The following is a 25,787-nucleotide window of genomic DNA, read 5'->3' as shown; positions in this document are numbered from 1 at the left end:
CCAGGAGACTAGGAGTAGTCTCTACCAGGAGTCTAGGAGTAGTCTCTACCAGGAGTCTAGGAGTAGTCTCTACCAGGAGTCTAGGAGTAGTCTCTAGCAGGAGTCTAGGAGTAGTCTCTAGCAGGAGTCTAGGAGTAGTCTCTACCAGGAGTCTAGGAGTAGTCTCTACTAGGAGTAGTCTCTACCAGGAGTCTAGGAGTAGTCTCTACCAGGAGTCTAGGAGTAGTCTTCTACCAGGAGTCTAGGAGTAGTCTCTCCCAGAAGTCTAGGAGTAGTCTCTACCAGGAGTCTAGGTGTAGTCACTACCAGGATTCTAGGAGTAGTCTCTACCGGGAGTCTAGGAGTAGTCTCTGCCAGGAGTCTAGGAGTAGTCTCTACCAGGAGTCTAGGAGTAGTCTTCTACCAGGAGTCTAGGAGTAGTCTTCTACCAGGAGTCTAGGAGTAGTCTCTACCAGGAGTCTAGGAGTAGTCTTCTACCAGGAGTCTAGGAGTAGTCTTCTACCAGGAGTCTAGGAGTAGTCTCTACCAGGAGTCTAGGAGTAGTCTTCTACCACGAGTCTAGGAGTAGTCTCTCCCAGAAGTCTAGGAGTAGTCTCTACCAGGAGTCTAGGAGTAGTCACTACCAGGAGTCTAGGAGTAGCCTCTACCAGGAGTCTAGGAGTAGCCTCTACCAGGTGTCTAGGAGTAGTCTCTACCAGGAGTCTAGGAGTAGTCTTCTACCAGGAGTTTAGGAGTAGTCTTCCACCAGGAGTCTAGGAGTAGTCTTCCACCAGGAGTCTAGGAGTAGTCTTCTACCACGAGTCTAGGAGGAGTCTCTCCCAGGAGTCTAGGAGTAGTCTCTACCAGGTGTCTAGGGGTAGTCTCTACCAGGAGTCTAGGAGTAGTCTCTACCAGGAGTCTAGGAGTGTCTACCAGGAGACTAGGAGTAGTCTTCTACCAGGAGTCTAGGAGTAGTCACTACCAGGAGTCCAGGAGCAGTCTCTACCAGGAGTCTAGGAGTAGTCTTCTACCAGAAGTCTAGGAGTAGTCTTCCACCAGGAGTCTAGGAGTAGTCTCTACCAGGAGTCTAGGAGTAGTCTCTCCCAGTCTCTCCCAGGAGTCTAGGAGTTGTCTCTTCCAGGAGTCTAGGAGTTGTCTCTACCAGGAGTCGAGGAGTAGTCTTCTACCAGGAGTCTAGGAGTATTCTCTACCAGGAGTCTAGGAGTAGTCTCTACCAGGAGTTTAGGAGTAGTCTCTACCAGGAGTTTAGGAGTAGTCTTCTACCAGGAGTCTAGAAGGAGTCTCTCCCAGGAGTCTAGGAGTAGTCTCTACCAGGAGTCTAGGAGTAGTCTCTACCAGGAGTCTAGGAGTAGTCTCTACCAGGAGTCTAGGAGTAGCCTCTACCAGGAGTCTAGGAGGAGTCTCTATCAGGAGTCTAGGAGTAGTCTCTACCAGGAGTCTAGGAGTAGTCTCTACCAGGAGTCTAGGAGTAGTCTCTACCAGGTGTCTAGGAGTAGTCTCTACCAGGAGTCTAGGAGTAGTCTTCCACCAGGAGTCTAGGAGTAGTCTTCCACCAGGAGTCTAGGAGTAGTCTCTACCAGGAGTCTAGGAGTAGTCTCTAGCAGGAGTCTAGGAGTAGTCTCTAGCAGAAGTCTAGGAGTAGTCTCTAGCAGGAGTCTAGGAGTAGTCTCTAGCAGGAGTCTAGGAGTAGTCTCAACCAGGCATCTAGGAGTAGTCTCTAGCAGGAGTCTAGGAGTAGTCTCTAGCAGGAGTCTAGGAGTAGTCTTCTACCAGGAGTCTAGGAGTAGTCTCTACCAGGAGTCTAGGAGTAGTCTCTACCAGGAGTCTAGGAGTAGTCTCTACCAGGATTCTAGGTGTAGTCACTACCATGAGTCTAGGAGTAGTCTCTACCAGGTGTCTAGGAGTAGTCACTACCAGGAGTCTAGGAGTAGTCACTACCAGGAGTCTAGGAGTAGTCTCTACCAGGAGTCTAGGAGTAGTCTCCACCAGGAGTCTAGGAGGAGTCTCTCCCAGGAGTCCAGGAGCAGTCGCTACCAGGAGTCTAGGAGTAGTCTTCTACCAGAAGTCTAGGAGTAGTCTTCCACCAGGAGTCTAGGAGTAGTCTTCTACCAGGAGTCTAGGAGTAGTCTCTCCCAGTCTCTCCCAGGAGTCTAGGAGTTGTCTCTTCCAGGAGTCTAGGAGTTGTCTCTACCAGGAGGCGAGGAGTAGTCTCTACCAGGAGTCTAGGAGTAGTCTTCTACCAGGAGACTAGGAGTAGTCTTCTACCAGGAGTCTAGGAGTAGTCTCTACCAGGAGTTTAGGAGTAATCTCTACCAGGAGTTTAGGAGTAGTCTTCTACCAGGAGTCTAGAAGGAGTCTCTCCCAGGAGTCTAGGAGTAGTCTCTACCAGGAGTCTAGGAGTAGTCTCTACCAGGAGTCTAGGAGTAGCCTCTACCAGGAGTCTAGGAGGAGTCTCTATCAGGAGTCTAGGAGTAGTCTACCAGGAGTCTAGGAGTAGTCTCTACCAGGAGTCTATGAGTAGTCTCTACCAGGTGTCTAGGAGTAGTCTCTACCAGGAGTCTAGGAGTAGTCTTCCACCAGGAGTCTAGGAGTAGTCTTCCACCAGGAGTCTAGGAGTAGTCTCTACCAGGAGTCTAGGAGTAGTCTCTAGCAGGAGTCTAGGAGTAGTCTCTAGCAGAAGTCTAGGAGTAGTCTCTAGCAGGAGTCTAGGAGTAGTCTCTAGCAGGAGTCTAGGAGTAGTCTCTACCAGGCATCTAGGAGTAGTCTCTAGCAGGAGTCTAGGAGTAGTCTCTAGCAGGAGTCTAGGAGTAGTCTTCTACCAGGAGTCTAGGAGTAGTCTCTACCAGGAGTCTAGGAGTAGTCTCTACCAGGAGTCTAGGAGTAGTCTCTACCAGGAGTCTAGGAGTAGTCTCTACCAGGATTCTAGGTGTAGTCACTACCATGAGTCTAGGAGTAGTCTCTACCAGGTGTCTAGGAGTAGTCACTACCAGGAGTCTAGGAGTAGTCACTACCAGGAGTCTAGGAGTAGTCTCTACCAGGAGTCTAGGAGTAGTCTCCACCAGGAGTCTAGGAGGAGTCTCTCCCAGGAGTCCAGGAGCAGTCGCTACCAGGAGTCTAGGAGTAGTCTTCTACCAGAAGTCTAGGAGTAGTCTTCCACCAGGAGTCTAGGAGTAGTCTCTACCAGGAGTCTAGGAGTAGTCTTCTACCAGGAGTCTAGGAGTAGTCTCTCCCAGTCTCTCCCAGGAGTCTAGGAGTTGTCTCTTCCAGGAGTCTAGGAGTTGTCTCTACCAGGAGGTGAGGAGTAGTCTCTACCAGGAGTCTAGGAGTAGTCTTCTACCAGGAGACTAGGAGTAGTCTTCTACCAGGAGTCTAGGAGTAGTCTCTACCAGGAGTTTAGGAGTAGTCTCTACCAGGAGTTTAGGAGTAGTCTTCTACCAGGAGTCTAGAAGGAGTCTCTCACAGGAGTCTAGGAGTAGTCTCTACCAGGAGTCTAGGAGTAGTCTCTACCAGGAGTCTAGGAGTAGCCTCTACCAGGAGTCTAGGAGGAGTCTCTATCAGGAGTCTAGGAGTAGTCTACCAGGAGTCTAGGAGTAGTCTCTACCAGGAGTCTATGAGTAGTCTCTACCAGGTGTCTAGGAGTAGTCTCTACCAGGAGTCTAGGAGTAGTCTTCCACCAGGAGTCTAGGAGTAGTCTCTACCAGGAGTCTAGGAGTAAGTCTCTAGCAGGAGTCTAGGAGTAGTCTCTAGCAGAAGTCTAGGAGTAGTCTCTAGCAGGAGTCTAGGAGAAGTCTCTACCAGGAGTCTAGGAGTAGTCTCTAGCAGGAGTCTAGGAGTAGTCTCTAGCAGGAGTCTAGGAGTAGTCTCTAGCAGGAGTCTAGGAGTAGTCTCTACCAGGCATCTAGGAGTAGTCTCTAGCAGGAGTCTAGGAGTAGTCTCTAGCAGGAGTCTAGGAGTAGTCTTCTACCAGGAGTCTAGGAGTAGTCTACCAGGAGTCTAGGAGTAGTCTCTACCAGGAGTCTAGGAGTAGTCTCTACCAGGAGTCTAGGAGTAGTCTCTACCAGGAGTCTAGGAGTAGTCTCTACCAGGAGTCTAGGAGTAGTCTCTACCAGGAGTCTAGGAGTAGTCTCTACCAGGAGTCTAGGAGTAGTCTCTACCAGGAGTCTAGGAGTAGTCTCTACCAGGAGTCTAGGAGTAGTCACTAACAGGAGTCTAGGAGTAGTCTCTACCAGGAGTCTAGGAGTAGTCTCTACCAGGAGTCTAGGAGTAGCCTCTACCAGGAGTCTAGGAGTAGCCTCTACCAGGAGTCTAGGAGGAGTCTCTATCAGGAGTCTAGGAGTAGTCTACCAGGAGTCTAGGAGTAGTCTTTACCAGGAGTCTATGAGTAGTCTCTACCAGGTGTCTAGGAGTAGTCTCTACCAGGAGTCTAGGAGTAGTCTTCCACCAGGAGTCTAGGAGTAGTCTTCCACCAGGAGTCTAGGAGTAGTCTCTACCAGGAGTCTAGGAGTAGTCTCTAGCAGGAGTCTAGGAGTAGTCTCTAGCAGAAGTCTAGGAGTAGTCTCTAGCAGGAGTCTAGGAGAAGTCTCTACCAGGAGTCTAGGAGTAGTCTCTAGCAGGAGTCTAGGAGTAGTCTCTAGCAGGAGTCTAGGAGTAGTCTCTACCAGGCATCTAGGAGTAGTCTCTAGCAGGAGTCTAGGAGTAGTCTCTAGCAGGAGTCTAGGAGTAGTCTTCTACCAGGAGTCTAGGAATAGTCTCTACCAGGAGTCTAGGAGTAGTCTCTACCAGGAGTCTAGGAGTAGTCTCTAGCAGGAGTCTAGGAGTAGTCTCTAGCAGGAGTCTAGGAGAAGTCTCTACCAGGAGTCTAGGAGTAGTCTCTAGCAGGAGTCTAGGAGTAGTCTCTAGCAGGAGTCTAGGAGTAGTCTCTACCAGGCATCTAGGAGTAGTCTCTAGCAGGAGTCTAGGAGTAGTCTCTAGCAGGACTCTAGGAGTAGTCTCTAGCAGGAGTCTAGGAGTAGTCTCTACCAGGAGTCTAGGAGTAGTCTCTACCAGGAGTCTAGGAGTAGTCTCTACCAGGAGTCTAGGAGTAGTCTTCTACCAGGAGTCTAGGAGTAGTCTCTACCAGGAGTCTAGGAGTAGTCTCTACCAGGAGTCTAGGAGTAGTCTCTACCAGGAGTCTAGGAGTAGTCTCTACCAGGAGTCTAGGTGTAGTCACTACCATGAGTCTAGGAGTCGTCTCTACCAGGTGTCTAGGAGTAGTCACTACCAGGAGTCTAGTAGTAGTCACTACCAGGAGTCTAGGAGTAGTCTCTACCAGGAGTCTAGGAGTTGTCTTTACCAGGAGTCTAGGAGTAGTCTCTACCAGGAGTCTAGGAGTTGTCTTTACCAGGAGTCTAGGAGTTGTCTCTACCAGGAGTCTAGGAGTAGTCTCTACCAGGAGTTGTCTTTCCCAGTCTCTCCCAGGAGTCTAGGAGTGACTATAACCACAGTTTCCGCCCCCACCCGCGCCATTGTAGACGCCCCCGCGTGCCCTGCTCGGCGTGGCCGTTGGCTGCCAGGTGCCGTTGAGGGGCTACGCGGCGGAGGCCAAGCGGACGTTCGTGCGTGACCGCCCGCACGTCAACATCGGCACCATCGGCCACGTGGACCACGGCAAGACCACGCTCACCGCGGCCATTACCAAGGGTGAGCGGGGAGAGAGAGAGAGAGAGAGGGAGACGTTGGCTCACCGCACACACACACACAGAGTGGTGTAGACTCGCCACGCGGAGAGCCATAGATTTACCGCACGGACGGAGAGAGAGACCCACAGACTCACTCACACAGAGAGCCATAGACTCATCACACAGAGACCCATAGACTCACTCACACAGAGACCCACAGACTCACTCACACAGAGACCCACAGACTCACTCACACAGAGACCCACAGACTCACTCACACAGAGACCCACAGACTCACTCACACAGAGACCCATAGACTCACTCACACAGAGACCCATAGACTCACTCACACAGAGACCCACAGACTCACTCACACAGAGACCCATAGACTCACTCACACAGAGACCTATAGACTCACTCACACAGAGAGCCACAGACTCACTCACACAGAGACCCATAGACTCACTCACACAGAGACCCATAGACTCACTCACACAGAGACCCACAGACTCATCACACAGAGACCCATAGACTCATCATACAGAGACCCATAGACTCATCACACAGAGACCCAGGACCTCACCGCAGGAGACCCATAGACTCATCACACAGAGACCCATAAACCCACCACAGCAGACCCACAGCCTTACCACAGAGACCCATAGACTCATCACACAGAGACCCACAAATTAATCATACAGAGACCCATAGACTCATCACACAGAGACCCACAGACTCACCAGACAGAGACCCATAAACCCACCACAGCAGACCCATAGCCTTACCACAGAGACCCATAGACTCATCACACAGAGACCCACAGACTCATCACAGACCCATAGACTTACCACAGAGACCCACAGACCCACCACATAGAGACCCACAGACTCACCACACAGATAGCCCCAGACTTACCACTCAGAGACCCATAAATTCACCACACAGAGACCCACAGACCCACCATATGGAGACCCACAGACTCATCACACAGATAGTCCCAGACTTACCACTCAGAGATCCATAAACTCACCACAGTAGACCCATAAACTCACTACGCAGAGACCCACAGACCCACCACATAGAGACCCACAGACTCATCACACAGATAGCCCCAGACTCACCACACAGAGACCCACAGACTTACCACTCAGAGACCCATGAACTCACCACACAGAGACCCATAGACTCACCACACAGAGACCCACACACCCACCACATAGAGACCCACAGACTCATCACGCAGATAGCCCCAGACTTACCACTCAGAGACCCATAAACTCACCACACAGAGACCCAAAGACTCACCACACAGAGACACACAGACTCACCACACAGAGACCCACACACCCACCACATAGAGACCCACAGACTCATCACACAGATAGCCCCAGACTCACCACACAGAGACCCACAGACTTACCACTCAGAGACCCATGAACTCACCACACAGAGACCCAAAGACTCACCACACAGAGACACACAGACTCACCACATAGAGACCCACAGGCTCACCACACAGATAGCCCCAGACTTACCACTCAGAGACCCATGAACTCACCACACAGAGACCCAAAGACTCACCACACAGAGACACAGACTCACCACACAGAGACCCACAGACTCACCACATAGAGACCCACAGACTCACCACACAGATAGCCCTAGACTTACCACTCAGAGACCCACAGACTTACCACTCAGAGACCCATGAACTCACCACACAGAGACCCACAGACTCACCACATAGAGACCCACAGACTCATCACACAGATAGCCCCAGACTCACCACACAGAGACCCACAGACTTACCACTCAGAGACCCATGAACTCACCACACAGAGACCCAAAGACTCACCACACAGAGACACACAGACTCACCACATAGAGACCCACAGGCTCACCACACAGATAGCCCCAGACTTACCACTCAGAGACCCATGAACTCACCACACAGAGACCCAAAGACTCACCACACAGAGACACAGACTCACCACACAGAGACCCACAGACTCACCACATAGAGATCCACAGACTCACCACACAGATAGCCCCAGACTTACCACTCAGAGACCCATAAACTCACCACACAGAGACACACAGACTCACCACACAGAGACCCACACACCCACCACACAGATAGCCCCAGACTTACCACTCAGAGACCCATGAACTCACCACACAGAGACCCAAAGACTTACCACTCAGAGACCCATAAACTCACCACACAGAGACACATAGACTCACCACACAGAGACCCACAGACTCACCAAACAGAGACCCACAGACTCACCACACAGAGACCCACAGACTCACCACATAGAGACCCACAGACTCACCACACAGAGACACACAGACTCACCACACAGAGACCCACACACCCACCACATAGAGACCCACAGACTCATCACACAGATAGCCCCAGACTCACCACACAGAGACCCACAGACTCACCACACAGAGACACACAGACTCACCACACAGAGACCCACAGACTCACCACACAGAGACCCACACACCCACCACATAGAGACCCACAGACTCATCACACAGATAGCCCCAGACTCACCACACAGAGACCCACAGACTCACCACACAGAGACCCACAGACTCACCACACAGAGACACACAGACTCACCACACAGAGACCCACAGACTCACCACACAGAGACCCACACACCCACCACATAGAGACCCACCGACTCACCACACAGATAGCCCCAGACTTACCACTCAGAGACCCATGAACTCACCGCACAGAGACCCAAAGACTCACCACACAGAGACCCATAGGCTCACTGCTACCCACGCACACCACTCTACTCATGCCCTTCCCCCTCCTCTACCCATGCAGTGCTGGCGGAGGCGGGAGCGGCGCGCTTCAAGAAGTATGAGGAGATTGACAACGCGCCGGAGGAGAAGGCCCGGGGCATCACCATCAACGCGTCGCACGTGGAGTACTCCACGGCGGCACGCCACTACGCGCACACGGACTGCCCAGGACACGCCGACTACGTCAAGGTGGGCCTCCTGGGAGAGACTGCTCCTGGACTCCTGGTAGAGACTACTCCTAGACTCCTGGTAGAAGACTACTCCTAGACTCCTGGTAGAAGACTACTCCTAGACTCCTGGTAGAAGACTACTCCTAGACTCCTGGTAGAAGACTACTCCTAGACTCCTGGTGGAAGACTACTCCTAGACTCCTGGTAGTGACTACTCCTAGACTCCCGGTAGAAGACTACTCCTAGACTCCTGGTAGAAGACTACTCCTAGACTCCTGGTAGAGATTACTCCTAGACTCCTGGTAGTGACTACTTCTAGACTCCTGATAGAGACTACTCCTAGACTCCTGGTGGAAGACTACTCCTAGACTCCTGGTAGAGACTACTCCTAGACTCCTGGTAGAAGACTACTCCTAGACTCCTGGTAGAGACTGCTCCTGGACTTCTGGTATAGACTACTCCTAGATGCCTGGTAGAGACTACTCCTAGACTCCCGGTAGAGACTACTCCTAGACTCCTGGTAGTGACTACTTCTAGACTCCTGATAGAGACTACTCCTAGACTCCTGGTGGAAGACTACTCCTAGACTCCTGGTAGAGACTACTCCTAGACTCCTGGTAGAAGACTACTCCTAGACTCCTGGTAGAGACTGCTCCTGGACTTCTGGTATAGACTACTCCTAGATGCCTGGTAGAGACTACTCCTAGACTCCCGGTAGAGACTACTCCTAGACTCCTGGTAGAGACTACTACTAGACTCCTGGTAGAAGACTACTCCTAGACTCCTGGTAGAGATTACTCCTAGACTCCTGGTAGTGACTACTTCTAGACTCCTGATAGAGACTACTCCTAGACTCCTGGTGGAAGACTACTCCTAGACTCCTGGTAGAGACTACTCCTAGACTCCTGGTAGAAGACTACTCCTAGACTCCTGGTAGAGACTGCTCCTGGACTTCTGGTATAGACTACTCCTAGATGCCTGGTAGAGACTACTCCTAGACTCCCGGTAGAGACTACTCCTAGACTCCTGGTAGAGACTACTCCTAGACTCCCGGTAGAGACTACTCCTAGACTCCTGGTAGAGACTACTCCTAGACTCCTGGTAGAGACTACTCCTAGACTCCTGGTAGAAGACTACTCCTAGACTCCTGGTAGAGATTACTCCTAGACTCCTGGTAGTGACTACTTCTAGACTCCTGATAGAGACTACTCCTAGACTCCTGGTGGAAGACTACTCCTAGACCCCCGGTAGAGACTACTCCTAGACTCCTGATAGAGACTACTCCTAGACTCCTGATAGAGACTACTCCTAGACTCCTGGTGGAAGACTACTCCTAGACTCGTGGTAGTGACTACTCCTAGACTCCTGATAGAGACTACTCCTAGACTCCTGGTGGAAGACTACTCCTAGACCCCCGGTAGAGACTACTCCTAGACTCCTGGTAGAGATTACTCCTAGACTCCTGGTAGTGACTACTCCTAGACTCCTGATAGAGACTACTCCTAGACTCCTGGTAGAAGACTACTCCTAGACTCCTGGTAGAGACTACTCCTAGACTCCTGGTAGAGGCTACTCCTAGACTCCTGGTAGAGACTCCTCCTAGACTCCTGGTAGAAGACTACTCCTAGACTCCTGGTAGAGACTACTCCTAGGCTCCTGATAGAGACTACTCCTAGACTCCTGGTAGAGACTGCTCCTGGACTTCTGGTATAGACTACTCCTAGATGCCTGGTAGAGACTACTCCTAGACTCCCGGTATAGACTACTCCTAGACTCCTAGTAGAGACTACTCCTAGACTCCCGGTAGAGACTACTCCTAGACTTCTGGTAGAGACTACTCCTAGACTCCTGGTAGAGACTACTCCTAGACTCCTGCTAGAAGACTACTCCTAGTCTCCTGGTAGAGACTACTCCTAGACTCCCGGTAGAGACTACTCCTCGACTCCTAGTAGAAGACTAATCCTAGACTCCTGCTAGAAGACTACTCCTAGTCTCCTGGTAGAGACTACTCCTAGACTCCTGCTAGAAGACTACCCCTAGACTCCTGCTAGAAGACTACTCCTAGACTCCTGGTAGAGACTACTCCTAGACTCCTGGTAGAAACTACTCCTAGACTCCTGGTAGAGACTGCTCCTGGACTTCTGGTATAGACTACTAGATGCCTGGTAGAGACTACTCCTAGACTCCCGGTAGAGACTACTCCTAGACTCCTGCTAGAAGACTACTCCTAGTCTCCTGGTAGAGACTACTCCTAGACTCCCGGTAGAGACTACTCCTCGACTCCTAGTAGAAGACTAATCCTAGACTCCTGCTAGAAGACTACTCCTAGTCTCCTGGTAGAGACTACTCCTAGACTCCTGCTAGAATACTACTCCTAGACTCCTGGTAGAAGACTACTCCTAGACTCCTGGTAGTGACTACTCCTAGACTCCTGGTAGAGACTACTCCTAGACTCCTGGTAGAGACTACTCCTAGACTCCTGCTAGAAGACTACTCCTAGTCTCCTGGTAGAGACTACTCCTAGACTCCCGGTAGAGACTACTCCTCGACTCCTAGTAGAAGACTAATCCTAGACTCCTGCTAGAAGACTACTCCTAGTCTCCTGGTAGAGACTACTCCTAGACTCCTGCTAGAAGACTACTCCTAGACTCCTGGTAGAAGACTACTCCTAGACTCCTGGTAGTGACTACTCCTAGACTCCTGGTAGAGACTACTCCTAGACTCCTAGTAGAGACTACTCCTAGACTCCTGGTGGAGACTACTCCTAGACTCCTAGTAGAGACTACTCCTAGACTCCCGGTAGAGACTACTCCTAGACTCCTAGTAGAGACTACTCCTAGACTCCTGGTGGAGACTACTCCTAGACTCCTAGTAGAGACTACTCCTAGACTCCTGGTGGAGACTACTCCTAGACTCCTGCTAGAAGACTACTCCTAGTCTCCTGGTAGAGACTACTCCTAGACACCTGGTAGAGACTACTCCTAGTCTCCTGGTGGAAGACTACTCCTAGACTCCTGGTAGAGACTACTCCTAGACTCCTGGTAGAAGACTACTCCTAGACTCCTGGTGGAAGACTACTCCTAGACTCCTGGTAGAGACTACTCCTAGACTCCTGGTAGAAGACTACTCCTAGACTCCTGCTAGAAGACTACTCCTAGTCTCCTGGTAGAGACTACTCCTAGACACCTGGTAGAGACTACTCCTAGACTCCTGCTAGAAGACTACTCCTAGACTCCTGGTAGTGACTACTCCTAAACTCCCGGTAGAGACTACTCCTAGACTCCTGGTAGAGACTACTCCTAGACTCCCGGTAGAGACTACTCCTAGACTCCTGGTAGAGACTACTCCTAGACTCCTGGTAGAAGACTACTCCTAGACTCCTGGTAGAAGACTACTCCTAGACTCCTGGTAGAAGACTACTCCTAAACTCCCGGTAGAGACTACTCCTAGACTCCTGGTAGAGACTACTCCTAGACTCCCGGTAGAGACTACTCCTAGACTCCTGGTAGAGACTACTCCTAGACTCCTGGTAGAAGACTACTCCTAGACTCCTGGTGGAAGACTACTCCTAGACTCCTGGTAGAGACTACTCCTACACTCCTGGTAGAAGACTACTCCTAGACTCCTGGTAGAGACTGCTCCTGGACTTCTGGTATAGACTACTCCTAGATGCCTGGTAGAGACTACTCCTAGACTCCCGGTAGAGACTACTCCTCGACTCCTGGTAGAGACTACTCCTAGACTCCCGGTAGAGACTACTCCTAGACTCCTGGTAGAGACTACTCCTAGACTCCTGGTAGAGACTACTCCTAGACTCCTGGTAGAGACTACTCCTAGACTCCTGGTAGAGACTACTCCTAGACTCCTGCTAGAAGACTACTCCTAGTCTCCTGGTAGAGACTACTCCTAGACTCCTGCTAGAAGACTACTCCTAGACTCCTGGTAGAAGACTACTCCTAGACTCCTGGTAGTGACTACTCCTAGACTCCTGGTAGAGACTACTCCTAGACTCCTAGTAGAGACTACTCCTAGACTCCTGGTGCAGACTACTCCTAGACTCCTGCTAGAAGACTACTCCTAGTCTCCTGGTAGAGACTACTCCTAGACACCTGGTAGAGACTACTCCTAGTCTCCTGGTGGAAGACTACTCCTAGACTCCTGGTAGAGACTACTTCTAGACTCCTGGTAGAAGACTACTCCTAGACTCCTGGTGGAAGACTACTCCTAGACTCCTGGTAGAGACTACTCCTAGACTCCTGGTAGAAGACTACTCCTAGACTCCTGCTAGAAGACTACTCCTAGTCTCCTGGTAGAGACTACTCCTAGACACCTGGTAGAGACTACTCCTAGACTCCTGCTAGAAGACTACTCCTAGACTCCTGGTTGTGACTACTCCTAAACTCCCGGTAGAGACTACTCCTAGACTCCTGGTAGAGACTACTCCTAGACTCCCGGTAGAGACTACTCCTAGACTCCTGGTAGAGACTACTCCTAGACTCCTGGTAGAAGACTACTCCTAGACTCCTGGTAGAAGACTACTCCTAGACTCCTGGTAGAAGACTACTCCTAAACTCCCGGTAGAGACTACTCCTAGACTCCTGGTAGAGACTACTCCTAGACTCCCGGTTGAGACTACTCCTAGACTCTTGGTAGAGACTACTCCTAGACTCCTGGTAGAAGACTACTCCTAGACTCCTGGTGGAAGACTACTCCTAGACTCCTGGTAGAGACTACTCCTAGACTCCTGGTAGAAGACTACTCCTAGACTCCTGGTAGAGACTGCTCCTGGACTTCTGGTATAGACTACTCCTAGATGCCTGGTAGAGACTACTCCTAGACTCCCGGTAGAGACTACTCCTAGACTCCTGGTAGAGACTACTCCTAGACTCCCGGTAGAGACTACTCCTAGACTCCTGGTAGAGACTACTCCTAGACTCTACTACTCCTAGACTCCTGGTAGAAGACTACTCCTAGACTCCTGGTAGAGATTACTCCTAGACTCCTGGTAGTGACTACTTCTAGACTCCTGATAGAGACTACTCCTAGACTCCTGGTGGAAGACTACTCCTAGACCCCCGGTAGAGACTACTCCTAGACTCCTGATAGAGACTACTCCTAGACTCCTGATAGAGACTACTCCTAGACTCCTGGTGGAAGACTACTCCTAGACTCGTGGTAGTGACTACTCCTAGACTCCTGATAGAGACTACTCCTAGACTCCTGGTGGAAGACTACTCCTAGACCCCCGGTAGAGACTACTCCTAGACTCCTGGTAGAGATTACTCCTAGACTCCTGGTAGTGACTACTCCTAGACTCCTGATAGAGACTACTCCTAGACTCCTGGTAGAAGACTACTCCTAGACTTCTGGTAGAGACTACTCCTAGACTCCTGGTAGAGGCTACTCCTAGACTCCTGGTAGAGACTCCTCCTAGACTCCTGGTGGAAGACTACTCCTAGACCCCCGGTAGAGACTACTCCTAGACTCCTGATAGAGACTACTCCTAGACTCCTGATAGAGACTACTCCTAGACTCCTGGTGGAAGACTACTCCTAGACTCGTGGTAGTGACTACTCCTAGACTCCTGATAGAGACTACTCCTAGACTCCTGGTGGAAGACTACTCCTAGACCCCCGGTAGAGACTACTCCTAGACTCCTGGTAGAGATTACTCCTAGACTCCTGGTAGTGACTACTCCTAGACTCCTGATAGAGACTACTCCTAGACTCCTGGTAGAAGACTACTCCTAGACTTCTGGTAGAGACTACTCCTAGACTCCTGGTAGAGGCTACTCCTAGACTCCTGGTAGAGACTCCTCCTAGACTCCTGGTAGAAGACTACTCCTAGACTCCTGGTGGAAGACTACTCCTAGACTCCTGGTAGAGACTACTCCTAGGCTCCTGATAGAGACTACTCCTAGACTCCTGGTAGAGACTGCTCCTGGACTTCTGGTATAGACTACTCCTAGATGCCTGGTAGAGACTACTCCTAGACTCCCGGTATAGACTACTCCTAGACTCCTAGTAGAGACTACTCCTAGACTCCCGGTAGAGACTACTCCTAGACTCCTGGTAGAGACTACTCCTAGACTCCTGGTAGAGACTACTCCTAGACTCCTGCTAGAAGACTACTCCTAGTCTCCTGGTAGAGACTACTCCTAGACTCCCGGTAGAGACTACTCCTCGACTCCTAGTAGAAGACTAATCCTAGACTCCTGCTAGAAGACTACTCCTAGTCTCCTGGTAGAGACTACTCCTAGACTCCTGCTAGAAGACTACCCCTAGACTCCTGCTAGAAGACTACTCCTAGACTCCTGGTAGAGACTACTCCTAGACTCCTGGTAGAAACTACTCCTAGACTCCTGGTAGAGACTGCTCCTGGACTTCTGGTATAGACTACTAGATGCCTGGTAGAGACTACTCCTAGACTCCCGGTAGAGACTACTCCTAGACTCCTGCTAGAAGACTACTCCTAGTCTCCTGGTAGAGACTACTCCTAGACTCCCGGTAGAGACTACTCCTCGACTCCTAGTAGAAGACTAATCCTAGACTCCTGCTAGAAGACTACTCCTAGTCTCCTGGTAGAGACTACTCCTAGACTCCTGCTAGAAGACTACTCCTAGACTCCTGGTAGAAGACTACTCCTAGACTCCTGGTAGTGACTACTCCTAGACTCCTGGTAGAGACTACTCCTAGACTCCTGGTAGAGACTACTCCTAGACTCCTGCTAGAAGACTACTCCTAGTCTCCTGGTAGAGACTACTCCTAGACTCCCGGTAGAGACTACTCCTCGACTCCTAGTAGAAGACTAATCCTAGACTCCTGCTAGAAGACTACTCCTAGTCTCCTGGTAGAGACTACTCCTAGACTCCTGCTAGAAGACTACTCCTAGACTCCTGGTAGAAGACTACTCCTAGACTCCTGGTAGTGACTACTCCTAGACTCTTGGTAGAGACTACTCCTAGACTCCTAGTAGAGACTACTCCTAGACTCCTGGTGGAGACTACTCCTAGACTCCTAGTAGAGACTACTCCTAGACTCCCGGTAGAGACTACTCCTAGACTCCTAGTAGAGACTACTCCTAGACTCCTGGTGGAGACTACTCCTAGACTCCTAGTAGAGACTACTCCTAGACTCCTGGTGGAGACTACTCCTAGACTCCTGCTAGAAGACTACTCCTAGTCTCCTGGTAGAGACTACTCCTAGACACCTGGTAGAGACTACTCCTAGTCTCCTGGTGGAAGACTACTCCTAGACCCCTGGTAGAGACTACTCCTAGACTCCTGGTAGAAGACTACTCCTAGACTCCTGGTGGAAGACTACTCCTAGACTCCTGGTAGAGACTACTCCTAGACTCCTGGTAGAAGACTACTCCTAGACTCCTGCTAGAAGACTACTCCTAGTCTCCTGGTAGAGACTACTCCTAGACACCTGGTAGAGACTACTCCTAGACTCCTGCTAGAAGACTACTCCTAGACTCCTGGTAGTGACTACTCCTAAACTCCCGGTAGAGACTACTCCTAGACTCCTGGTAGAGACTACTCCTAGACTCCCGGTAGAGACTACTCCTAGACTCCTGGTAGAGACTACTCCTAGACTCCTGGTAGAAGACTACTCCTAGACTCCTGGTAGAAGACTACTCCTAGACTCCTGGTAGAAGACTACTCCTAAACTCCCGGTAGAGACTACTCCTAGACTCCTGGTAGAGACTACTCCTAGACTCCCGGTAGAGACTACTCCTAGACTCCTGGTAGAGACTACTACTAGACTCCTGGTAGAAGACTACTCCTAGACTCCTGGTGGAAGACTACTCCTAGACTCCTGGTAGAGACTACTCCTACACTCCTGGTAGAAGACTACTCCTAGACTCCTGGTAGAGACTGCTCCTGGACTTCTGGTATAGACTACTCCTAGATGCCTGGTAGAGACTACTCCTAGACTCCTGGTAGTGACTACTCCTAGACTCCTGGTAGAGACTACTCCTAGACTCCTGGTAGAGACTACTCCTAGACTCCTGCTAGAAGACTACTCCTAGTCTCCTGGTAGAGACTACTCCTAGACTCCCGGTAGAGACTACTCCTCGACTCCTAGTAGAAGACTAATCCTAGACTCCTGCTAGAAGACTACTCCTAGTCTCCTGGTAGAGACTACTCCTAGACTCCTGCTAGAAGACTACTCCTAGACTCCTGGTAGAAGACTACTCCTAGACTCCTGGTAGTGACTACTCCTAGACTCCTGGTAGAGACTACTCCTAGACTCCTAGTAGAGACTACTCCTAGACTCCTGGTGGAGACTACTCCTAGACTCCTAGTAGAGACTACTCCTAGACTCCCGGTAAAGACTACTCCTAGACTCCTAGTAGAGACTACTCCTAGACTCCTGGTGGAGACTACTCCTAGACTCCTAGTAGAGACTACTCCTAGACTCCTGGTGGAGACTACTCCTAGACTCCTGCTAGAAGACTACTCCTAGTCTCCTGGTAGAGACTACTCCTAGACACCTGGTAGAGACTACTCCTAGTCTCCTGGTGGAAGACTACTCCTAGACCCCTGGTAGAGACTACTCCTAGACTCCTGGTAGAAGACTACTCCTAGACTCCTGGTGGAAGACTACTCCTAGACTCCTGGTAGAGACTACTCCTAGACTCCTGGTAGAAGACTACTCCTAGACTCCTGCTAGAAGACTACTCCTAGTCTCCTGGTAGAGACTACTCCTAGACACCTGGTAGAGACTACCCCTGGACTCCTGCTAGAAGACTACTCCTAGACTCCTGGTAGTGACTACTCCTAAACTCCCGGTAGAGACTACTCCTAGACTCCTGGTAGAGACTACTCCTAGACTCCCGGTAGAGACTACTCCTAGACTCCTGGTAGAGACTACTCCTAGACTCCTGGTAGAAGACTACTCCTAGACTCCTGGTAGAAGACTACTCCTAGACTCCTGGTAGAAGACTACTCCTAAACTCCCGGTAGAGACTACTCCTAGACTCCTGGTAGAGACTACTCCTAGACTCCCGGTAGAGACTACTCCTAGACTCCTGGTAGAGACTACTCCTAGACTCCTGGTAGAAGACTACTCCTAGACTCCTGGTGGAAGACTACTCCTAGACTCCTGGTAGAGACTACTCCTACACTCCTGGTAGAAGACTACTCCTAGACTCCTGGTAGAGACTGCTCCTGGACTTCTGGTATAGACTACTCCTAGATGCCTGGTAGAGACTACTCCTAGACTCCCGGTAGAGACTACTCCTCGACTCCTGGTAGAGACTACTCCTAGACTCCCGGTAGAGACTACTCCTAGACTCCTGGTAGAGACTACTCCTAGACTCCTGGTAGAGACTACTCCTAGACTCCTGGTAGAGACTACTCCTAGACTCCTGGTAGAGACTACTCCTAGACTCCTGCTAGAAGACTACTCCTAGTCTCCTGGTAGAGACTACTCCTAGACTCCTGCTAGAAGACTACTCCTAGACTCCTGGTAGAAGACTACTCCTAGACTCCTGGTAGTGACTACTCCTAGACTCCTGGTAGAGACTACTCCTAGACTCCTAGTAGAGACTACTCCTAGACTCCTGGTGCAGACTACTCCTAGACTCCTGCTAGAAGACTACTCCTAGTCTCCTGGTAGAGACTACTCCTAGACACCTGGTAGAGACTACTCCTAGTCTCCTGGTGGAAGACTACTCCTAGACTCCTGGTAGAGACTACTCCTAGACTCCTGGTAGAAGACTACTCCTAGACTCCTGGTGGAAGACTACTCCTAGACTCCTGGTAGAGACTACTCCTAGACTCCTGGTAGAAGACTACTCCTAGACTCCTGCTAGAAGACTACTCCTAGTCTCCTGGTAGAGACTACTCCTAGACACCTGGTAGAGATTACTCCTAGACTCCTGCTAGAAGACTACTCCTAGACTCCTGGTAGTGACTACTCCTAAACTCCCGGTAGAGACTACTCCTAGACTCCTGGTAGAGACTACTCCTAGACTCCCGGTAGAGACTACTCCTAGACTCCTGGTAGAGACTACTCCTAGACTCCTGGTAGAAGACTACTCCTAGACTCCTGGTAGAAGACTACTCCTAGACTCCTGGTAGAAGACTACTCCTAAACTCCCGGTAGAGACTACTCCTAGACTCCTGGTAGAGACTACTCCTAGACTCCCGGTAGAGACTACTCCTAGACTCCTGGTAGAAGACTACTCCTAGACTCCTGGTGGAAGACTACTCCTAGACTCCTGGTAGAGACTACTCCTAGACTCCTGGTAGAAGACTACTCCTAGACTCCTGGTAGAGACTGCTCCTGGACTTCTGGTATAGACTACTCCTAGATGCCTGGTAGAGACTACTCCTAGACTCCCGGTAGAGACTACTCCTAGACTCCTGGTAGAGACTACTCCTAGACTCCCGGTAGAGACTACTCCCAGACTCCTGGTAGAGACTACTCCTAGACTCCTGGTAGAGACTACTCCTAGACTCCTGGTAGAGACTACTCCTAGACTCCTGGTAGAGACTACTCCTAGACTCCTGCTAGAAGACTACTCCTAGACTCCTGGTAGAAGACTACTCCTAGACTCCTGGTAGTGACTACTCCTAGACTCCTGGTAGAGACTACTCCTAGACTCCTAGTAGAGACTACTCCTAGACTCCTGGGAGAGACTACTCCTAGACTCCTAGTAGAAGACTACTCCTAGACTCCTGGTAGAGACTACTCCTAGACTCCTGGTAGAGACTACTCCTAGACTCCTGGTAGAAGACTACTCCTAGACTCCTGGTAGAGACTACTCCTAGACTCCTGGTAGTGACTACTCCTAGACTCCCGGTAGAGACTACTCCTAGACTCCTAGTAGAGACTACTCCTAGACTCCTGGTGGAGACTACTCCTAGACTCCTGCTAGAAGACTACTCCTAGTCTCCTGGTAGAGACTACTCCTAGACACCTGGTAGAGACTACTCCTAGTCTCCTAGTGGAAGACTACTCCTAGACTCCTGGTAGAAGACTACTCCTAGACTCCTGGTGGAAGACTACTCCTAGACTCCTGGTGGAAGACTACTCCTAGACTCCTAGTAGAGACTACTCCTAGACTCCTGGTAGAGACTACTCCTAGACTCCTGGTAGAGACTACTCCTAGACTCCTGGTAAAGACTACTCCTAGACTCCTGGTACAGACTACTCCTAGACTCCTGGTACAGACTACTCCTAGACTCCTGGTAGAGACTACTCCTAGACTCCTGGTAGAGACAACTCCTAGACTCCTGGTAGAAGACTACTCCTAGACTCCTGGTAGAGACTACTCCTAGACTCCTGGTAGAGACTACTCCTAGACTCCTGGTAGAAGACTACTCCTAGACTCCTGGTGGAAGACTACTCCTAGACTCCTAGTAGAGACTACTCCTAGACTCCTGGTAGAGACTACTCCTAGACTCCTGGTAGAGACTACTCCTAGACTCCTGGTAAAGACTACTCCTAGACTCCTGGTACAGACTACTCCTAGACTCCTGGTACAGACTACTCCTAGACTCCTGGTAGAGACTACTCCTAGACTCCTGGTAGAGACAACTCCTAGACTCCTGGTAGAAGACTACTCCTAGACTCCTGGTAGAGACTACTCCTAGACTCCTGGTAGAGACTACTCCTAGACTCCTGGTAGAAGACTACTCCTAGACTCCTGGTGGAAGACTACTCCTAGACTCCTGGTAGAGACTACTCCTAGTCTCCTGGTAGAAGACTACTCCTAGACTCCTGGTAGAAGACTACTCCTAGTCTCCTGGTAGAGACTACTCCTAGACTCCTGGTAGAGACTACTCCTAGACTCCTGGTGGAAGACTACTCCTAGACTCCTGGTAGAGACTACTCCTAGTCTCCTGGTAGAAGACTACTCCTAGACTCCTGGTAGAAGACTACTCCTAGTCTCCTGGTAGAGACTACTCCTAGACTCCTGGTAGAGACTACTCCTAGACTCCTGCTAGAAGACTACTCCTAGACTCCTGGTAGAAGACTACTCCTAGACTCCTGCTAGAAGACTACTCCTAGACTCCTGGTAGAGACTACTCCTAGACTCCTGGTAGAAGACTACTCCTAGACTCCTGGTAGAAGACTACTCCTAGTCTCCTGGTATAGACTACTCCTAGATGCCTGGTAGAGACTACTCCTAGACTCCTGGTAGAAGACTACTCCTAGACTCCTGGTAGAAGACTACTCCTAGACTCCTGCTAGAAGACTACTCCTAGACTCCCGGTAGAAGACTACTCCTAGACTCCTGCTAGAAGACTACTCCTAGACTCCTGGTAGAGACTACTCCTAGACTCCTGGTAGAAGACTACTCCTAGACTCTCGGTAGAGACTACTCCTAGACTCCTGGTAGAGACTACTCCTAGACTCTTGCTAGAAGACTACTCCTAGACTCCTGGTGGAAGACTACTCCTAGACTCCCGGTAGAGACTACTCCTAGACTCCTGGTAGAGACTACTCCTAGACTCCTGGTAGAAGACTACTCCTAGCCTCCTGGTAGAAGACTACTCCTAGACTCCTGCTAGAAGACTACTCCTAGACTCCTGGTAGAGACTACTCCTAGACTCCTGGTAGAAGACTACTCCTAGACTCCCGGTAGAGACTACTCCTAGACTCCTGGTAGAGACTACTCCTAGACTCTTGCTAGAAGACTACTCCTAGACTCCTGGTGGAAGACTACTCCTAGCCTCCTGGTAGAAGACTACTCCTAGACTCCTGCTAGAAGACTACTCCTAGTCTCCTGGTAGAGACTACTCCTAGACTCCTGGTAGAAGACTACTCCTAGACTCCTGGTACAAGACTACTCTTAGCCTCCTGGTAGAAGACTACTCCTAGACTCCTGGTGGAAGACTACTCCTAGACTCCTGGTAGAAGACTACTCCTAGACTCCTGGTAGAAGACTACTCCTAGACTCCTGCTAGAAGACTACTCCTAGACTCCCGGTAGAAGACTACTCCTAGACTCCTGCTAGAAGACTACTCCTAGACTCCTGGTAGAGACTACTCCTAGACTCCTGGTAGAAGACTACTCCTAGACTCCCGGTAGAGACTACTCCTAGACTCCTGGTAGAGACTACTCCTAGACTCTTGCTAGAAGACTACTCCTAGACTCCTGGTGGAAGACTACTCCTAGACTCCCGGTAGAGACTACTCCTAGACTCCTGGTAGAGACTACTCCTAGACTCCTGGTAGAAGACTACTCCTAGCCTCCTGGTAGAAGACTACTCCTAGACTCCTGCTAGAAGACTATTCCTAGACTCCTGGTAGAGACTACTCCTAGACTCCTGGTAGAAGACTACTCCTAGACTCCCGGTAGAGACAACTCCTAGACTCCTGGTAGAGACTACTCCTAGACTCTTGCTAGAAGACTACTCCTAGACTCCTGGTGGAAGACTACTCCTAGCCTCCTGGTAGAAGACTACTCCTAGACTCCTGCTAGAAGACTACTCCTAGTCTCCTGGTAGAGACTACTCCTAGACTCCTGGTAGAAGACTACTCCTAGACTCCTGGTGGAAGACTACTCCTAGACTCCTGGTAGAAGACTACTCCTAGACTCCTGGTAGAGATTACTCCTAGACTCCTGCTAGAAGACTACTCCTAGACTCCTGGTGGAAGACTACTCCTAGCCTCCTGGTAGAAGACTACTCCTAGACTCCTGCTAGAAGACTACTCCTAGACTCCTGGTAGAAGACTACTCCTAGACTCCTGGTAGAGACTACTCCTAGTCTCCTGGTAGAGACTACTCCTAGACTCCTGGTAGAGACTACTCCTAGACTCCTGGTAGAGACTACTCCTAGACTCCTGATAGAGACTACTCCTAGACTCCTGGTGGAAGACTACTCCTAGACTCCCGGTAGAGACTACTCTTAGTCTGCCGGTAGTGACTACTCCTAGACTCCCGGTAGAGACTCCTCCTCCGTTTGTGTTACTTTTTTCACCCCCGCCTCAATTTCCGCTCACTCCGCTTTGCGTTGTGTCCACCCGGGGGTTTGTTTCCGCCCCGCCGTGCCGCTCCGCTCCGCTCCGCCCCGCGCAGAACATGATCACGGGCACGGCACAGATGGACGGCTGCATCCTCGTCGTCGCCGCCACCGACGGGCAGATGCCCCAGACGCGGGAGCACCTGCTGCTCGCCAAGCAGGTGGGGCACGGACACGCACGCACGCGCGCCTACACGCACGCGCGCACGTAAACACGTACAACAACAACAACAACAAACGCCATTCGCCACTGAGTGGCGGTGACGTCACCACGACGCTTGCGCCAGGCCACGTGCATCCTTGAGGCCACCACGTGGAGTGTCGAGAACGCCCCGCCGGCAGGAAGGTCACGGGGCAGACCCAGCGGGTGCCACGGGTCGACTGACTGAACGCGTACAGACACACACACACACACACGCACACACGCGAACGCTTACCGACACCTTTACGCGCACACGCGCGCGAAGACACACGTACACACACCTGCTTAGACACGCACGCACGCACTCGTACGTACACGCGCACACGCGCGATTACACGCGCAAAGACAAAGGTCCCCCGTACAGCCTGCAACAGCCCTTGCTAGAGGCTACACAAGGGATCTTCACCCGTGCGTATCTCGTAGGCGCTACGACTCGCTACTAACAGTACTTGCCCCAACGGTCTGTTAAGGCTACGGGGGTTGGGGGGGGGGGGTGTCTTTGTATCTAAACTAAAACTGAACTATTTTTAATTTCACCGGGTGTCAGGCCCTAATGCGCAGCTGCTGCTGCGTCGCTTCTTGTTGAGACGTGCGACCTGCACACATCACAACTTGATGGTGGCAGCTCTACCAAGTGGCCGATATCGTCGTCGTCACCGTCACCAGGCGGTTATTCATAGCAGCAGCCAACTAAATTGAACGCTTGGTGATGTCGACTCTCAAACGCAGTGAATCACCACGGGGGAAAGAGAGTGACAGAGAGAGAGAGAGAGAGACGCAGACTCCAAATATACAGCAGCAGCTGCAGGCTTCATCGTCAGGGGTCAGGATCGAACCCACGACCTCCTGTATACCAGGCGAGGTAGTCAACATCTCCTAGCCACCGTGATGATGGTGATGATGAGAGAGAGACGCAGACTTCAAATATACAGCAGCAGCAGCAGGCATCGTCAGGGTCAGGATCGAACCCACGACCTCCTGTAGACCAGGCGAGGTAGTCAACATCTCCTAGCCACCGTGATGATGATGATGATGAGAGAGAGAGACGCAGACTCCAAATATACAGCAGGAGCAGGCTTCATCGTCAGGGGTCGGGATCGAACCCACGACCTCCTGTAGACCAGGCGAGGTAGTCAACATCTCATAGCCACCGTGATGATGGTGATGAGAGAGAGACGCAGACTTCAAATATATAGCTGCAGTAGCAGGCATCGTCAGGGTCAGGATCGAACCCACGACCTCCTGTATACCAGGCGAGGTAGTTAACATCTCCTAGCCACCGTGATGATGAGAGAGAGAGACGCAGACTCCAAATATACAGCAGCAGTAGCAGGCATCGTCAGGGTCAGGATCGAACCCACGACCTCCTGTATACCAGGCGAGGTAGTTAACATCTCCTAGCCACCGTGATGATGGTGATGATGAGAGAGAGATGCAGACTCCAAATATACAGCAGCAGCAGGCATCGTCAGGGGTCGGGATCGAACCCACGACCTCCTGTATACCAGGCAAGGTAGTTAACATCTCCCAGCCACCATGATGATGGTGATGATGAGAGAGACACAGACTTCAAATATACAGCAGAAGCAGCAGCAGGCATCGTCAGGGGTCAGGATCGAACCAACGACCTCCTGTATACCATGCGAGGTAGTCAACATCTCCTAGCCACCGTGATGATGGTGATGATGATGAGAGAGACGCAGACTCCAAATATACAGCAGCAGCAGGCTTCATCGTCAGGGGTCGGGATCGAACCCACGACCTTCTGCGTACCAGGGGAGTTAACATCCCTTGGTGATAGAGGCCGACCGAAATTCGGTTCCGGCGTCGAAAGTTGGCAAACGGCCCGTTCCGGCTTGGTTTCGTTTTCGCCCGAAACCAGAAATTCAGATTTCGTCCGGCCTCCACTTGGTGCCAGATACTCAACAGGCATCCGTGGGACAGAATCCACGACCTCCTGCGTACCAGGCGAGGTGGTTAACTTTCGATTTATAGCTTTCGTGACCGCAGTAATTCATATTCTTAGCTCTTCCAGTGGCTTAGCAATCATTGGAAGGATTTGATAAGCCATTTCAGGTCTTAATTGATTGTTCACGCTTACGGTGGCTTTCAGACAGCGTACATTAATTTTTCGTCTCCCCCCCTCTCCTCTTTTCAGAACACAGATGGACTCGTCCTTCTAGATAAACTGCCAAATCGCTGCCCGTGGTGCCAACGGTTTTTAAAAAATAAATACAAACACCGATTATAAATACATAAATACAAACCGCCACTGCTTTCAAATATTTCTTGCCGTTGGTTTTTTTTCACACCTGATGACGACCGTTTGCGTTATGGTCGAAACGTCGTGACAATTTTTTTTATTGTTTTATACATATATTTCATTGTTTTATTGTTTCCCTTCTACGTGGTGGTGACTTTACCGAAAGAACCAACAATATGAATCGCTGCAGTCACGAAAGCTTTAAATCAAAATTCACTTTTAAGATGCATTCTTAGCTCTTTCGGTAAAGTCACCACGTTGAAGGGAAACAATAAAATAATGAAAAAAATATATAAAACTATAAAAAAATTCTCACGACGTTTCGACCATAACGCAAACGGTCATCATCATCAGGCGTTTGCGTTACGGTCGAAAGGTTGTGAGAATTTTTTTATTGTTTTTTATATATATTTTATATTTCGATTTAAAGCTTTCGTGACTGCAATGATTCATCTTCTTTGGTTCTTTCGGTAAAGTCACCACGTAGAATGAGAATAAAATAATAAATTGATAAAATAAATAACATAATAAAGTGAGAATATTATTGTGTTATTTTATTTTATCAATTTATTATTTCATTCTCATTCTACGTGACTTTACCGAAAGAACCAAAGAAGATATATTTTATAGTTTTATTGTTTCCCTTCAACGTGGTGACTTTACCGAAAGAGCTAAGAATGCAT

General features: G+C 50.4%; 1 protein-coding gene across 1 annotated transcript in view; it reads left to right on the top strand.

Moving 5' to 3' along the window:
* TUFM (Tu translation elongation factor, mitochondrial) overlaps window positions 1-25,787 on the top strand; it is a 67,459-nt gene that overhangs the window by 3,427 nt on the left and 38,245 nt on the right. The window contains exons 3-5 of the mRNA XM_032980977.2: window positions 5,511-5,679; window positions 8,509-8,675; window positions 22,696-22,800. Of these exons, the coding sequence (XP_032836868.1) occupies window positions 5,511-5,679; window positions 8,509-8,675; window positions 22,696-22,800 (441 nt within the window). The remainder of the gene's footprint in view (window positions 1-5,510; window positions 5,680-8,508; window positions 8,676-22,695; window positions 22,801-25,787) is intronic.

Source organism: Petromyzon marinus, chromosome 77, assembly GCF_048934315.1.
Source record: "Petromyzon marinus isolate PM22_M1 ecotype Great Lakes invasive population chromosome 77, UKy_Petmar_22M1.pri1.0, whole genome shotgun sequence".
NCBI classification, from domain to species: Eukaryota; Metazoa; Chordata; class Hyperoartia; order Petromyzontiformes; family Petromyzontidae; genus Petromyzon; species Petromyzon marinus.
The sequence above is the reverse complement of the archived record's forward strand: the minus strand, read 5'-3'. Positions and strand labels throughout refer to the sequence as shown.